At 45.5% G+C, this 15,210-nt stretch overlaps 1 protein-coding gene across 3 annotated transcripts in view; it reads right to left on the bottom strand.

Moving 5' to 3' along the window:
- nphp1 (nephronophthisis 1) overlaps positions 1-15,210 on the bottom strand; it is a 155,886-nt gene that overhangs the window by 72,094 nt on the left and 68,582 nt on the right. For all 3 annotated transcript variants that reach the window (XM_070885764.1, XM_070885763.1, XM_070885761.1), the window contains exon 8: positions 9,921-9,969. In XM_070885764.1, the coding sequence (XP_070741865.1) occupies positions 9,921-9,969 (49 nt within the window). The remainder of the gene's footprint in view (positions 1-9,920; positions 9,970-15,210) is intronic.

Here is a 15,210-nt window from a genome sequence, read left to right as displayed (position 1 = left end):
TGCAACTTGTTTTTTGACGCAGTCGGCCACTAAAGATAAAATCGGACGTACCTCTACAACTGCGCCAAAAATTGGCCCTTATTGTTTATAAATCAGATATTTCTAAAAATCATCCTTAAATTAACAGTAATGAACTAGTTTGTATTACTTTAGCTCTTACAACCCTTCAGTTTAACATAGAAACATAGAAAATAGGTGCAGGAGTAGGCCATTCGGTTCTCATTAGGAGCTCATTCTGTTGGTTACACAAGTTAAAACAGTTTGTCTAGTTCCAGTGTACCTTTGGCTCCCTCTGCTGCATGCAGTTGCCATACCAACAATGAAATAACTGTTAAAATCTATTGTCTATCTAGGTTTACACACAGCAGAATGGCCACTTGGGTGAGAGACTGGATAGCCATGCAGTCACTGTAGAACCACATTCGAGGAAGAAAAGAAGTAAGAATGGGAAAAAAACAAGATCTAAATAAAAACAAGGCATCAGGGATAGAATTTCTACATTTACGAATAGCAGCGTTTTTTGGTGTTGTTTGCAAATAACAGCCGTTTTTTATTCCGAAATAATGCCAAAAAAAGGCTTAATTTTCGCCAAAAGTTTTTAAAATTTTGGCGTTGCGTTAAAATATCACCGTTTTTAAGGATGGAGGTAAATTTTTTAGCGTGGAAAAAATCCTGAAGGACAGGATAAATCTTCACGTAGAAAGACATGGATTAATCAAGGACAGTCAGCACGGATTTGTTAAGAGAAGGTCGTGTCTGACTAACTTGATTGAATTTTTCGAGGACGTAACCAGGAGAGTCAATGAAGGCAAAGCATATGATGTAGTGTATATGGATTTTAGCAAAGCTTTTGATAAGGTCCCACATGGCAGATTGGTCACAAAAGTCATCATCATAGGCGGTCCCTCGAACGAGGATAACTTGCTTCCACAAGAGTTCACAGATGTTTCAATGAAGGACCCGATGTTCCAGTCCCAAACTCCAACTGAGGGGGTGGAAGATGCCTGTGCGTGGATTTTTTTAATGTGTGGTGACCATTGCACATCAGCCACCACACGGGCTTGACAGAGCTAGGCCTTTATCCAGTGGCAAGGATTGAACCAGGATGACTGGAGGCCTGCTCTGCTGCATGGACCTAGTGCGCACACATATCGCAGTGTGGGCAGGCCTGTGCTGCCCCTGGGCCCTCGGCTCTTCTGGGCCCCATACCCTCATTCGCCGCACCTTCACCCACAATGTTCCAGGGCCCGGCACTCCAGCTCTATTTATAGCCCTGACCTGCGGTGGTGTTCTCACACAGGTCGGGACGACCCAACAAAAGTAAAAGCCCATGGGATCCAGGGCAAAGTGGCAAGTTGAATCCAAAATTGGCTCAGAGGCAGGAAGCAATGGGTAATGGTTGATGGGTGTTTTTGCGACTGGAAGGATGTTTCCAGTGTGGTTCCGTAGGGCTCAGTACTAGGTCCCTTGCTTTTTGTGATTATACATCAATGATCTAGCCTTGAATATAGGGGGTATGATTAAGAAGTTTGCAGATGATACTAAAATCGGCTGTGTGGTTGATAATGAAGAAGAAAGCTGTAGACTGCAGGAAGATATCAATCAACTGGTCAGGTGGGAAGAACAGTGGCAAATGGAATTTAATACAGAGAAGAAGTGTGAGGTGATGCATTTGGGGAGGGCTAACAAGGAAAGGGAATACACATTAAATGGTAGGATACTGAGAAGTGTAGAGGGACAAAGAAACAAAGGAGTGCATGTCCACAGATCCCTGAAAGTAGCAGGCCAGGTAGATAAAGTGGTTAAGGATGCATACGGAATGCTTGCTTTTATTAGCCGAGGCATAGAATACAAGAGAAGGAGGGTTATGCTTGAACTGTATAAAACACTGGTAGGTCACAGCTGGAGTACTGCATGCAGTTCTGGTCACCGTATTACAGGAAGGACATGATTGCACTCGAGGGTACAGAGGAGATTTACGAGGATGATGCCTGGACTGGAGAACCTAAGCTTTGAGGACAGACTGGATAGGCTGGATTTTTTTCCTTGGAACAGCAGAGGCTGAGGGGAGACCTCACTGAGGGGCCTAGATAGAGTGGATAGAAAGGGCCTATTTCCCTTAGCAGAGGGGTCAACAACAAGTGGGCATAAATTTAAAGTAATTGGTAGAAGGTTTAGAGGGGATTTGAGGGGAAATTTCTTCACGCAGAGGGTTGTGGGGGTCTGGAACTCACTGCCTGAAAGGGTGGTAGTGGCAGAAACCCTCACCACATTTAAAAAGTACTTGGATGTGCACCTGAAGTGCCGTAACCTGCAGGGTTACGGACCTAGAGCTGGAAAGCGGGATTAGGCTGGATAGCCTCTTGTTGGCCGGCATAGACACAATGGGCTAAAATGGCCTCCTTACGTGCTGTAAACTTCTATGATTCTATGAGAAATAACACCCGTTCTACACATGCGCAAAAAGAGAGGGGAAAAAAATCGCCCGTGCGCATTACACTTCCTGGTCTGGATCAGTCATTTTTAAGACCATTGTAAGTTTTAGGAGACGTTGGAGCTGCAAAATGAAAAATGGAGTGTGATTTGGAAAGGAAAAGGGCCAGGAAGTTTAACCAAGACCCAATGAGGCCCTGGTAGGCACTGTGGAGATAGGATGGCGCCAGATTGGCAAGACGGGTCCTGGTAAACCTAAACCAGCAGCATTAGTTCAAGCTTGGCAATGCGTTGCAGAGCAGGTTTCCTCAGTGAGGTCCATCAAGAGGACTGGCCAGCAGTGCCAGAAGAAGTGGCAGGACCTTTGCCAAGCAGTTAGACTAAGTAATACTTTTATTTATGCACTACAATTACTTGAATTGTAAATGTGACTATCTGTGTATGCCACGACAGCAGAAGGCCCCTCTCTTAAAAAGTTCTATTGCCACCTTTTCAGAAGAAGGTGTCCGACAACTACCGAAAGCAGACGAAAACTGGTGGAGGTCTGCCAAGACTGCACCCACTAACAGCCTTGGAAAGTAGAATCACAGGTATTATTGGTGAGCCCCAAAGATTGACCACCCGTGTGGATACTGGGCCCAGGTTGCAGAGAGAGGGTAAGTCCTGCAAAATCCAGTCTGGGTTGGCACAAGTGGGCTACGCTTCAGTTTATGAGATGTACTCTCCGTCGGCTACGCTTCAGTTAAGAACCTAAGAAATAGGAGCAGGAGTGGGCCCTCGAGCCTGCTCCGCCATTTAATACGATCATGGTGATCTGATCATGGACTCAGCTCCACTTCCCTTATTCCCTTAACGGTTAAGAAACTGTCTATCTCTGTCTTAAATTTTTTCAATGTCCCAGCTTCCACAGCTCTCTGAGGCAGCAAATTCCTCAGATTTACAACCCTCTGAGAGAAGAAATTCCTCATCTCAGTTTTAAATGGGTGGCCCCTTATTCTAAGATTATGCCCCTTAGTTTAAGCGATATACTATCGTTCGTCGTGGTCCTTCAGATGAGCCTGCGCTATGTGAGCCTACTCATGTCACCTTGTCCCCTCCCCTGCTGCTAACCATTCATGTGTTTGGTTATATTTTGCAGATATTTCACAGACATCCAATAATGAAGGATAAGACCCCGCCACCTTGCCACAAGCAGAAGTGGATGACCCCGATGACCTTGGCCATACTGAACAAGTTCCACAGGGCGATCAGGAGGATGAGGAGGAGCAGGAGGCTGACAATACTTTCCATGAGGGGTGGGTGGTGGGGGGGAGGGGGAGTGGAGGAGGATGATCAGAAGATGCTATTGCAATTGGAGGGGGTGCAGGCCACGGATGTACCAAGCTTTTTCAAAAGCTCTACGTGCGAGGGGACATTTCTGGGTTGTCCACCCTATGAGGTCGCGGGTCCCAGTGGGTTGCAGGAAAGCACACCCAAGGCAGCAGCAGGCCCGTCTGTACGGAGGAGGAGGAGACCTGAACAGCGCTCTCCTGAAAAGCAGGCTCCACGGGAAGTGGTAGAGCTCATGGGAATGAGTGGGGAGAGCGTTCGGCTTATAAAATCGCTCCTTGAGGTTATGAGATCAAGGGAGAAATAGCAGCACTATCAGCTGACATTAGGGAGGGCATGTTGGGAGGAATAGCAGCACTATCTACAGGCATGTCAGAGATAAATGGCCCTAAAAACACATTTTAAACTCCCTCCAAAACAGCTCCGTTTCCCAAGATGGCACCGTTAACGCCAATTTCGATCGGAATTTCAAATCGGTATTTATCACTGACCTTAAAAATCTCCTTATTGGGGAAATTCTCAAAAACGGCATTATCGTTGGTTTTGCTGTTGAGTGCCGTCACAAAAACGATTTTTTTTTAAAATCGTCCCTTATTTTTTAATGATGAAGTTACACCACTGGCGAAACTAACAAAATGGCCTTACATTTATTTAGCACCAAAAAAATATTTTAATGCCAAAAAATGGAGCTAAATCGATCGTTATGGTGATGAATTTCTAGCCCCTAGGGTTAGTTTTTCACGGAAGGGGCTGTCTATCTTAATCCTCTTTCCCTGCCCTTCCCCTTTTATATTCTTCCTTTTCAAATACATGTCTAAATCTCTTTTAAATGATAGCGCCATCTCAATAGCCACTTGTGCATGTACTAATAATCCTCTGTGTGAACAAATTTCTTCTAACTCCCTCTTTCATTGTTCTATTGATAATATCCTAAAATTTATGCGCTCTTAGCCAACTAGTTCCATTGTTAACTCATTCAAATTATTTAGCTACCAGAAGAAAAGTAGGCATTAGATGGAGAGTAGAAGGAAATAATTTGATTGCCATACGAAATATTATTTTACTTTAATTTAGTACCAAGGAAATGTTTGTCCCGTACTCCTGCTTCACCATTCATCTTTCTGAAAACTGTTGAGCACCAGATGATATCATATTGCTATTGTGGCTAAAATACCAGGAAAATTACAAACATAAAGGAACATCATTTTTTTCAAAATCGGGAAATTTAATTTTGAAGTTATTTACTGATTAAACAGAAGCGACAGTTTCTGTTATCTTAGTGAAAGAAAAGACTTAGGCCGGAATTTCCCAGTTCCGAGCATGCGGGTTTGGGGGCAGGTCAGCAGTAAAAATCGCCGAAATTACCAGCGCGTTGGGAACTTGTCGGCATCCCACCAATCTCCACATTTAACTCGGACGTGTTTCCCAGCTCAGCAGACATTAGTGACCTCATTGAAGTATTTAAATCCTTGTTGAGACTCTCAAGAGGCTTTTTAGTAGCAGCTTTTGGCTTTAACTGGTTGAGTAAAGGATTCACGCACCTCGGGAACTTCATCTGTGAAGAACAGGCAGAAGCTCAGTGGCTATTGTGCGAATCCAGTAATTGACTGCTTGGAAAAAAACATAAATACTCCCACATTACACTTATTTACTTAGCTAATGGAAAGGCTCTTGCTGTTTCCATTTTGTGGAGAGATTAAGCTGTCAGGAGTTTGTCGGTCATTTCTGCTACCACATTGCCACTCACCATCAGAATATTGAGGCACTGGGCCTCTGATCTCCAGCTCACCTTAGACCTCAGAACTGGGCCCAGATGAGCCCCATCACCAGCAGCATCCATATCAGCAGCCTTCTCCTCAACGACCTGATGCTCCACAGGAGAGAGAGAGAGAGAGTCAGCACAGGCTGCACCATGCCGTCGGCGAGACTCTCAACACAGGGTATTACAGGCAGAGGATGAGCTTCCTGGACATGACTGTACATCAGTGCTTCAGGAAGCTCAGGCTATCGCATCAGGTCATCACAGACATTTGTAGCTTGCTGGAACAAGACCTGCTGCCCAGAGGATCTGGTGGCCATGCTTTACCAGTGGCTGACAAAGTCACCACCACCCTCAACTTCTTCGCCACAGGCTCTTTCCGGGTCTGCAACAGACATTTGCAGGATCTCACAGCTGGTCGCCCACAGATGCATCACCCAAGTGATCGATGCCATGTTTGACAAGTCAGCCAATTATGTACACTTTGCCACTGATGAAGCCAGTGTTACTGAGCAGGTGCTCGGCTTTGTGGCTCTGGCTGGCTTCCCACAGGTGCATGGCATCATCGACTGCACACGTGACCATCAATGCAACCCCACATCACCCAGGAGTGTTTGTGAACCGCAAGGGCTTTCACTCCCTCAATGTGCAACTCACCTGCAACCATAAAAAAATCATGTATGTGTGCACCAGATTCCCTGGTAGCTGTCATGACTCTTTCATGCTGCACCAGTCCACGCTCCATCAGTTCTTCGCATCTCCAAACAGGCTTACCGGCTGCCTACTTGGAGACAATGACTATCCAATGAAGTCGTGCCTCATGGCATCAAGTTCCGAAGCCCAGAGTGTTATATTGACAACCACATGTCCACCAAATGTGTCATACGGCAACAATAGACATGCTGAAGGTGCGCTTCAGATGCCTCGAAAGATCTGGAGGAGCCCTTCAGTACGCACCAGTCAGGGAGAAACAGGTGGAAGATGATGATGAGGAGGAGAAGGAACTGGAGGTGGAGATGGCACCAGCAGCGCCGCAAACTGCTGCCCAGAAGGCCCAGGATAGTCTCATAATGGCCAGATTTACTTAACTTGCTCCAATGCACCCATATGGCTGCCACATGCTGTACTAAGTTTCCCTCCCTCTACCATCCCCAACACCATAGAACTACAATGACCAAGCCATTCCTCGCACCCAAACCCCCATTTCTTGAGGTTAAGTAATGTCTCACCATTCACTCTAAGTGACAAGGCCACTTCCCAGATAGCAGGCAAAAATGGACAAGACCGGAAAGTGATGCAAAGAAATAAATTTATCTGTGTCATAAATATAACTGAAACTTAGTACTAACATTTATTTATACACCCAGGTACATACCCATATGCATTTAGGATTGTGTACTTTTACTTTTCCGAATGCTTCTATGAGGTGCAACCCTTGTGGCTTCAGCGAGTGTCTCACCGCCTGACTCCCAAAGCCTTTCCACCATCTACAAGGCACGAGCAAAGAGCGTGATGAAATACTCTCCACTTGCCTGGATGAGTGCAACTCCAACAACACTCAAGAAGCCAACACCATCCAGGACAAAGCAGCCGGCTTGACTGGCACACCATCCACCACCTTAAACATTCACCCCCACCACCACCGGTGTACCATGGCTGCAGTGTGTACCATCTACAAGATGCTCTGCAGCAACTCGAAAAGGCTTCTTCGACGGCACCTCCCAAACGCACGACCTCCACCACCTAGAAGGACAAGGGCAGCAGGCGCATCCGAACACCATCACCTACAAAGTCCTCTCCGAGTTACACATCATCCTGACTTGGAAGTTATCGCCGTTCCTTCATTGTCGCTGTGTCAAAATCCTGGCACTCCCTCCCCAACAACACTATAGCAGTACCTTCAGCACACAGACTGCAGTGGTTCCAGAAGGCGGCTCACCACCTCCTTCTCAAGGGCAATTAGGGATGAGCAATACATGCTGGCCTTACCAGCGACGCCCACATCCCAAGAACAAATTTTAAAAAGAGGTAGAGGCAGGCTGCTCACTTCCCTGCTGCAACTGCTTAGACAATTTTGGCGGACGTCCTCTGGGTTTGGAGGGCTGTGATGGCCGCACCAAAGACTGCTCCTCCTGCGGCTGTTCAGGGGAAGACTCAGCTAGCGGGATCCAAAGAAGCATGTGGGGCCCTGACTGAGTGGGAGGCAACAGGGAAGAAGTAAGAGCACTTTGAGAAGAGCCACCACTTACATGTTTTCTCTCACCATCATCCCTCTCATGGGCCATCCAAACTTCCCTGCTAGCAAGGAGCTGGAAAGCACCTTGTGCACACATCAGTGGGGTGATAAACGCCCAAGTCTACGTTTATATCTCTCCTCGAGATGAGGTCAATGAGCATCTGCCATCTGTTGTCCACAGCAAGCATGTTCTCATGTGACTGGCATATTTGCTGCTCCATGCAGGTGGCCATCCTTTTCATGGAACAGCACATTGTCACCATTGCCTGTGAGATGGTGGTGCTCATGTTGGAGATGGACTCCTCCATTCTCTATACAGTTACAAAACATCGCTGCTGCAAAAACTGCTAGAGCCTCATGCAATTGTTACTGCACCTCCAAGATCACCTTCTTTCTCGACGGTCCCGAGGTTCAGCAACTGCGTGCAGCTCAGCAGAACTTGGAGTGTCCTATACCCTCCAGCGGGGAGTTTCCACTGCTGTCTCTGTTAACACCATCTGCTCTTGCTCACATCTTGTGATGTGAGAGACACCAGGTGACAACACTACTCTATCTCACACAGGATACACCCCCAAGGTGTGCATATCTACGCTGGTGTTGGCTGCGCTTGGGTCTACTAACAGTGCATCCTCAGAGGCTTGAGCTTCCTCTGAGGAGTCGTCTTCCTCCTCCAGCTCGACAGTGGAGGGGCACTTGATCGATCTGTGGGGGAGTAAAGAAAATGGGTAACGTTACCATTGTGCACATAATGACATTTCGGTGACTGCTGTATACCATGTGGCTGTATGAGATGTCACCAGGTTGCTGGGATGACCCCTCTGTCTCCCACCGCCAGCAGCTCTACAACTCCAGAGATCTTCAGGGCCTCCTCCTCTGCTGGAGTCAATTGACTGAAGACTGGAGGGCCAACTCCGGTTCTCTGCCTCTCCCTATTGTTGTGGGCTCTCTTCTCCTGCAAGAAGGGAAAGAAGATAACTTTTGAGTGAAAGTGATGGAATGAATGTAAGGAATGGATGGGCTACATCTGTAGAGGGTGACTATGAGGGAGTGGCGTGACATTGCCAAATGGCCTCCTTCTGTGGTGTTACTTGCTATGATTGCATTAGGATAAGGATGAGGTGGTTAGTCAGATGGGGATGTGAGTAAGTACATAGACAGAGAGGGATGGATGGACCTGCGAGGTTGGTTGGTGCGAGGAATGATGTGCAGGAGTAAGCTTGGGAAGGCAGAGTGTGGAGTTGTGGTGACAGGCACATCAGGAGGTAGGTGAGTGTGGCATTGCACTCACCTTTCCTGACCTCATTAGATCATTGAATTTTTTCCCTCACTGGATCCATGTCCTCCTGACCACATCCCTGCTACTGATCTCCTCTGCGATCTCCAGCCATGCCCTTTTGTGTCTTTGGGTAGTCGTTTTCATTGATCGCCAGAGAAGAGGACCTTCCTGTGTGCTCTTACTGCCTGCACCAGAAATTCGAGGGAGGCATCGTTGAATTTTGGTGCGGCCCTCTGCTTTGTCTCCATAACCCACAGTTTTATCATGTTAGAGACCTCTGGCAACCAACTTTTGCACTCCTACATCAATCTACAAATGTGTGCAAGGATTCTTTAAATACCCACACTGGAAACGAGTCAAAAGAATTGTAACATCAGAAACTGGTGATAAGAGGTGTCAACAATCCCTCCACTCATATCTTCAAGGGCTTCATACATCAAGCCACTGTAACACCAACATGGTCACTATTGAAACTCAGATTAGTCTTATGACAGCCACCAATGAGCCTCATACTTTGGGTAATGCAGCAATGTGGTGTCACAGTGCAGCTACGTCATGTTATTCAATACAGTACAACAGAAGTGCGTTAGTGTTAAGGGGTGGGGTAGAATTCTGTGTATTAAATATTTCATCCCATAGGTTTGCCAGTGTGACAACAGTGCCATCCAAATCACCAAGCTCCCTTCATACTCAAATCAACAGTAACCACAAACATGAATGATTCTCGAAGAGCAGTGAGTTGATGCAGGGTGTTCATCCTTAAATAAAAAGTATTGGGGTATAAAAGAACGCAAATTTCTCGTGTGTAAAACCCACTGAGGCAGGAATTTGTCCACTCACCCTTTCAGAAGAGGAATTGGAAATAATTAATCTTAAAATATGCTTACCTCTGAAACAACTTTTTTGACAGCAATCCTTTGCGATTGTGTTTTTTTACTGTGGAAATAGTTAATGATAATTCAGTAAATATCTATATTAACATAAAACATACATGTTTGAAGATAATTAGCAAAAGATCTCGAGGGAAGATGAGAATTTTTTCACACAGTGAATTATGATGATCTGGAATTCACAGCCCGAAAAGGGCGGTGGAAGCAGATTCAGTAGTAACTTTCAAAAGAGAATTGGATATCTACTTGAAAAGGAAACATTTGCAGTTCTATGGGGAAAGAGCAGTGGTGTGGAACTAATTGGATAGCTCTTTCAAAGAGCCGGCACAGGCCGATAGGTCTCATGGCCTCTTTCTGTGCTGTATCATTATATGTGATATAGAGCACTAAACAGAATGGTAGTCACAGGTTACTTGTATATCCCCGAAGAGAACTTGTTACCAAACTGAGCCAATAGATTTCCTCTGTACCTACACAATGGTTGAAATCAGTAGTGGAGATAAAATGGAAGTGGTAGACTAAACATCCTGTTTCTGCTCACCTCCATTTTTCTGCTGGGTGCCACGTCGCCCACCTGAACAAGGTGGGAAGCTCATTAATCTATGCGAATCGGGATCCCATGTTGTACATAGGACCCCAATGCCATTTTTAAATTGACAGTGGACGGGGCATGAGCCATGGACAGCTCACTCAGTAAAACCTGGCAGTACAGGGAAAGGACTCGAGAAAGTAAGTGCTGAAATTATTTTTGTGGGGCCAGGAGGAGCAGACTGCAGCCCCACCCCATCCTACCTTTTTCTTGGCCCAGTTGGCCTCTGAGCCACCCGATATTGCGCTGGTACTGGAACCAATGAGCTACGTCGGGACATCCGTTTGGTGCATGCAGTGTGTCACATATATGTTAATGAGGCCCAGCCCTCAAAGTTAGCCTGTGGACAATTGGCCAGCATGTTCCACCTGTCACCCATCCAATGGTTCAGATCTACCCTAATATTTTTAGTCAGAGTCAATACCAATACAGCAACAGATACAAACATTGTGTCCAAGGAATCTGGCGGGAAGTTTTTACGTGTAAACTAGATGGACCAACAGTCTTCCCTGCCAAAAAACATTCCTATGGCCGGGATTTTGCTCACCTCGGCGGGTCCGGTGTGGGTGATATCGCTGGCGGGTCATGGCCCCGCTGCTGGCTCCAACCCGTTGCCTAAACTGAATTTACATTGAGCCCACCCAGCACATTTCCCAGTCCAATTAGAGGAAGTGGAATTCAGGAGGCATCATCAGCTGGTTTCCTTACAGGAACCATGGCCAGCTTACTTTTGAAGTTTGTGCAGTCAGTATTATATAGCAGTGAAGTGCTGCAAACACTGACAGAGGTGCAGGGCTACGGCCAGGTTTTCCCATAACTCCCTCCATATGCTTATGGAAGGGATCACAGCACGCAAGGAGGTCCTCTTCCCTTCCCATGGGAGGAAGAGACCTCCCCAGGAGACCAACCTGGCAGGACATTGCACAGGAGGTCACAAAAGCAGGGATGTCGTCAAGAGGACCTGGGTGCAGTGCCGCAAACGTTTCAATTATCTCATTAGATCACAAAACATTAGTACAAAGCCACATTCGCCTTCATCCTGCTGTGCCGCTCATCACATCCCCATCAGTCTGCCTTCCCTACCCTACTCCTGCACATCCTTGCTCACACTAACTTACTGTGCACCTCCACCCATTCCTCGATCTACATTATCACATCCCCATCTCACTTGCCACCCCTCACACGCACCCTCATCCTAGTCCAATCATACCAACTAACAACACACAAGGGTAGCCACTTGGCTGTTTTATCTGATGTTCATGTAAAGTTTCTGCTAATGTGTTGTCAAACATGGAAACCTTTATTTTGAACACTTTGCGTTCTTGGACAGATGTGTGTGCATCTTTGGAAATGGCTTAGTGAGTTGCAGTGAATGGTGAGACATAATAGTACCCCCTCAATAGTGGTGAGAATGAAAGGAATGGCTTGGACATTTATGCTTTATGGTGTTGGTGTGGGATGGTGCCAAATTGATGCATCATTCGGCAGCCAGGATGTACAGCCTCAAGTGAAGTTAATCTGGCCATGGTGAGGCCATCCCTGGCCACCCGGGCAGCAATGTGGTCGGGCGCCGATGCCCTGTGTCCGGTATAGCATCAGGTGATTGCGGAGAAGGTTAGTGTTGTTGTTGGTGTTGCTGGTGTCCTGGTGCTGCTGGTGTTGGGGGTGATCGTGGTCGGATTTTGAAAACCAAGGTGAGACAGTATGAAGGGCACCTATGTTGATGGAATAAATGGCAGGTGAAGTAGAGATGACAAAAGCATTCTGTCAATGGTGAGAGAGTTCTTCCAATGAGGTGAGAGTGGATGGGGAGTGGAAAGTGGAAAGCCTGCAGAATCTGTGCTGGAAATGCACTGAGAAACAGCTTGTGGCTGAGGAAAGTGATCATCTGTCAGATGGGAGCTTTTACTGTACATTTGAAACTGTCAAGTAATCAGGTGGACTAATTGCCACTGATCTCCCGCCTCAGGTTGACAGATATGGTCCCTGAACAGCGTGGTTCCTATGGCTATGAAGTTAAAGTTAAAAAATAAGTTAAAAAAGCCTCTTATGGGTCTGTTAAGTACATTATAAGAACTGCTTAACACCGACAGACCCGACATTAGGAAAGGCGGGTTGCAGCCCGTTCCCGACCCGTCGTAAAAAAAAACACTTTCCCACGCAACCCGGCACCAATCCCACCCGCTGACACCCCGAGAAATTCCGGCCTATGTTACTGCAGTGGAAAAAAAATTAATCAGAGAGAACCTAATTAATCAGAGGGAATCTAATTAAGTAAAGTTAAAACCATAAGCCAGGCTGTAAGAAAGTAAAAACAGAAAAGACACGTGCTAATACAGGGAAACTGCTGAACTAGACATATTGAGACTTACCAAGGGTCGTGGCTGAGGTCAATAGAACTCTCAGGAAGATAAATCACAGAAAAAAAGACTTTTGGGCTAGGTTGGAGACATTATTCAACAAAAAATAAACTCCAAGGCTAGGTCACATGGGGTGGTAAGAGATTACGGGAAACAAAGGATGATTGAGAACATCTCAGCTGGTTGTGGGCAGATTGGCCAGGAGGAGAAGAGTTCACAGGCATGAAAATTATGTAGCACGTAACTAATCAGATAAAGTGCGCACAGGGGAGGCAACAAAGCTTTCTGTCAGTATAATTGTATTAACCAATGTAATCATAGTAGGTAGGCAAAAATTTGTGATGCATCAGGGAAACAACAAATAGAAAGCTTCCGCGCATAACTTCATGATTTTGTATGTATTTTGACTGTATAAAGACAGTAATCTGACGATTGTTCAGTGAGCGCGGTGGGGGTATATCCAGTGCGGGACTGGTGCAAGCCATTTCTCCCTTGATCGATCGAGTGAAAATAAACAACTCTTCTCCATATACACACTTGTGTCGAGTGTTATATTTAAATACTCCACAACAGTTACTATGTTTGTTACTATCTAATTGATTGTTAAGAAATCTGAATCTGCCTGTAACTCTCTGGGGTGGATGGTGGTCTTCGCCATCAAATATAATAGTGAGGCCAATGAGCCCTCTAGAACACAGCAACCCCCGCCCCCCCCCCCCCCCCCACCCCAACACAACCTTTCCAAGTAAGACTGTGAAAAAGCACAAGATCTTTTCCCTTCTTTCCCTCAGCACTGGAATGCCCTACTAGCTGGTGGCATGTCCAGGTGATTAAAAAGAGTTGTACTCACTGACTGCCCTAATAGAGCCTTAATTACCACAATAGAGGGAATAATCAAGAACCCTGTAATTAGCCTGACACAGTTTAGCTTCAGACAGGTCTATTTGGATTGTTATCTTACATTAACCAAGTTCCCAAGATGTGCAGATGAAGACCCAGATTTTTCCATTTTAAAATTGCAGATTGTCTGTATTTCTCAGTAGCTTAATTTGGAAACTCTTAAGCATGGCCGAGAGTTTCCACCTGTGTCAAACATCTATCGCACCAAAAAACAATTAGATATTCTTGACAATAAGTGTCCACAGCCTGACTCTTGATGCTCTCCCAGACCTCAACCAAATTACCAGATCTACAAAGAAAGTAAATTCTACCAAGTACTGGATGCCCAGATAACAGCTACCTATCCTGCTGGATGAAGAAACCAGGATCTGTGAAAAATCAATTAAAATGTATTTTTTGCTGGTTTATGGAAAGTTAAGTCTCGAGTCCCTTGAAATTTCGTGTGACTAATTGAGGTGGAAGTTAATGGGAGTGAAATAACCAAGGTCCCACTGTATACCAGAAATAGTTCAGCCTTTTTTTTAGCTACAGCCAAAATTCTCAGTGTGTGCAATTTTACTTGTATATGTGAAGAAGTGGAGTTGAGGCCAAGATCAGATCAGCCATGATCTTATTGAATGGCAGAGCAGGCTCGAGGGGCCAAATGACCTACTCCTGCTTCTATTTCTTATGTTCTTATGTTCTCACTCATTTGTTTTCTTCCTGCCCTTGGAACTGGATGAAGCATGTATTATGACATGATTGTAATAAAGTGTAAAAGTCTTCAGTAAAAATATTTAAAAGGAGTAGGATTCATTTACTGCTGCTGTGTTACATTCACCAGTATTGTGATTATTCTGTCAATAAGCTGCCAATTAATTACAAGCAATAATCTGACGTGGTGAAAGAAAGAGGCTGTCGCTAGACGAAAGGAAACAAATACATCATTCCTTTTGAAAAAGTCTGATCCAAACTTCACACCTGGGGATTCCAAACTGCATTATATGTTCCTGCCTACTGTATTTCTAGAGCACAAAAATGCTGAAGGATTAACACTGGCCAGGAAGTCACCTCTCTCCAACCGACTTTTTGGTAGATTTTGAAATTGTACACCATTTGGTAGGAAAAATAGAAGAGCAGTGTATTTTTTAAATGGTGAGAGATTGGGAAATGTTGGAGTTCAGAGGGACCTGGGTGTCCTTGTAAACAAATCACTAAAAGTTAACATGCAGGTACAGCAAGCAATTAAGAAAGCAAATGGTATGTTGGCCTTTAATTCAAGAAGATTTGATTATAAGAGTAAAAACGTCTTACTGAGGCCGCACCTGGAGTATTGTGTACAGTTTTGGTCTCCTTATCTAAGGAAGGATATACATAACATAAGAATTAGGAACAGGAGTAGGCCATCTAGCCCCTCGAGCCTGCTCCGCCATTCAACAAGATCATGGCTGATCTGGCC

The sequence above is a fragment of the Pristiophorus japonicus genome, chromosome 7 (assembly GCF_044704955.1).
Source record: "Pristiophorus japonicus isolate sPriJap1 chromosome 7, sPriJap1.hap1, whole genome shotgun sequence".
In the NCBI taxonomy this organism is placed as follows: Eukaryota; Metazoa; Chordata; class Chondrichthyes; family Pristiophoridae; genus Pristiophorus; species Pristiophorus japonicus.
The sequence above is the reverse complement of the archived record's forward strand: the minus strand, read 5'-3'. Positions and strand labels throughout refer to the sequence as shown.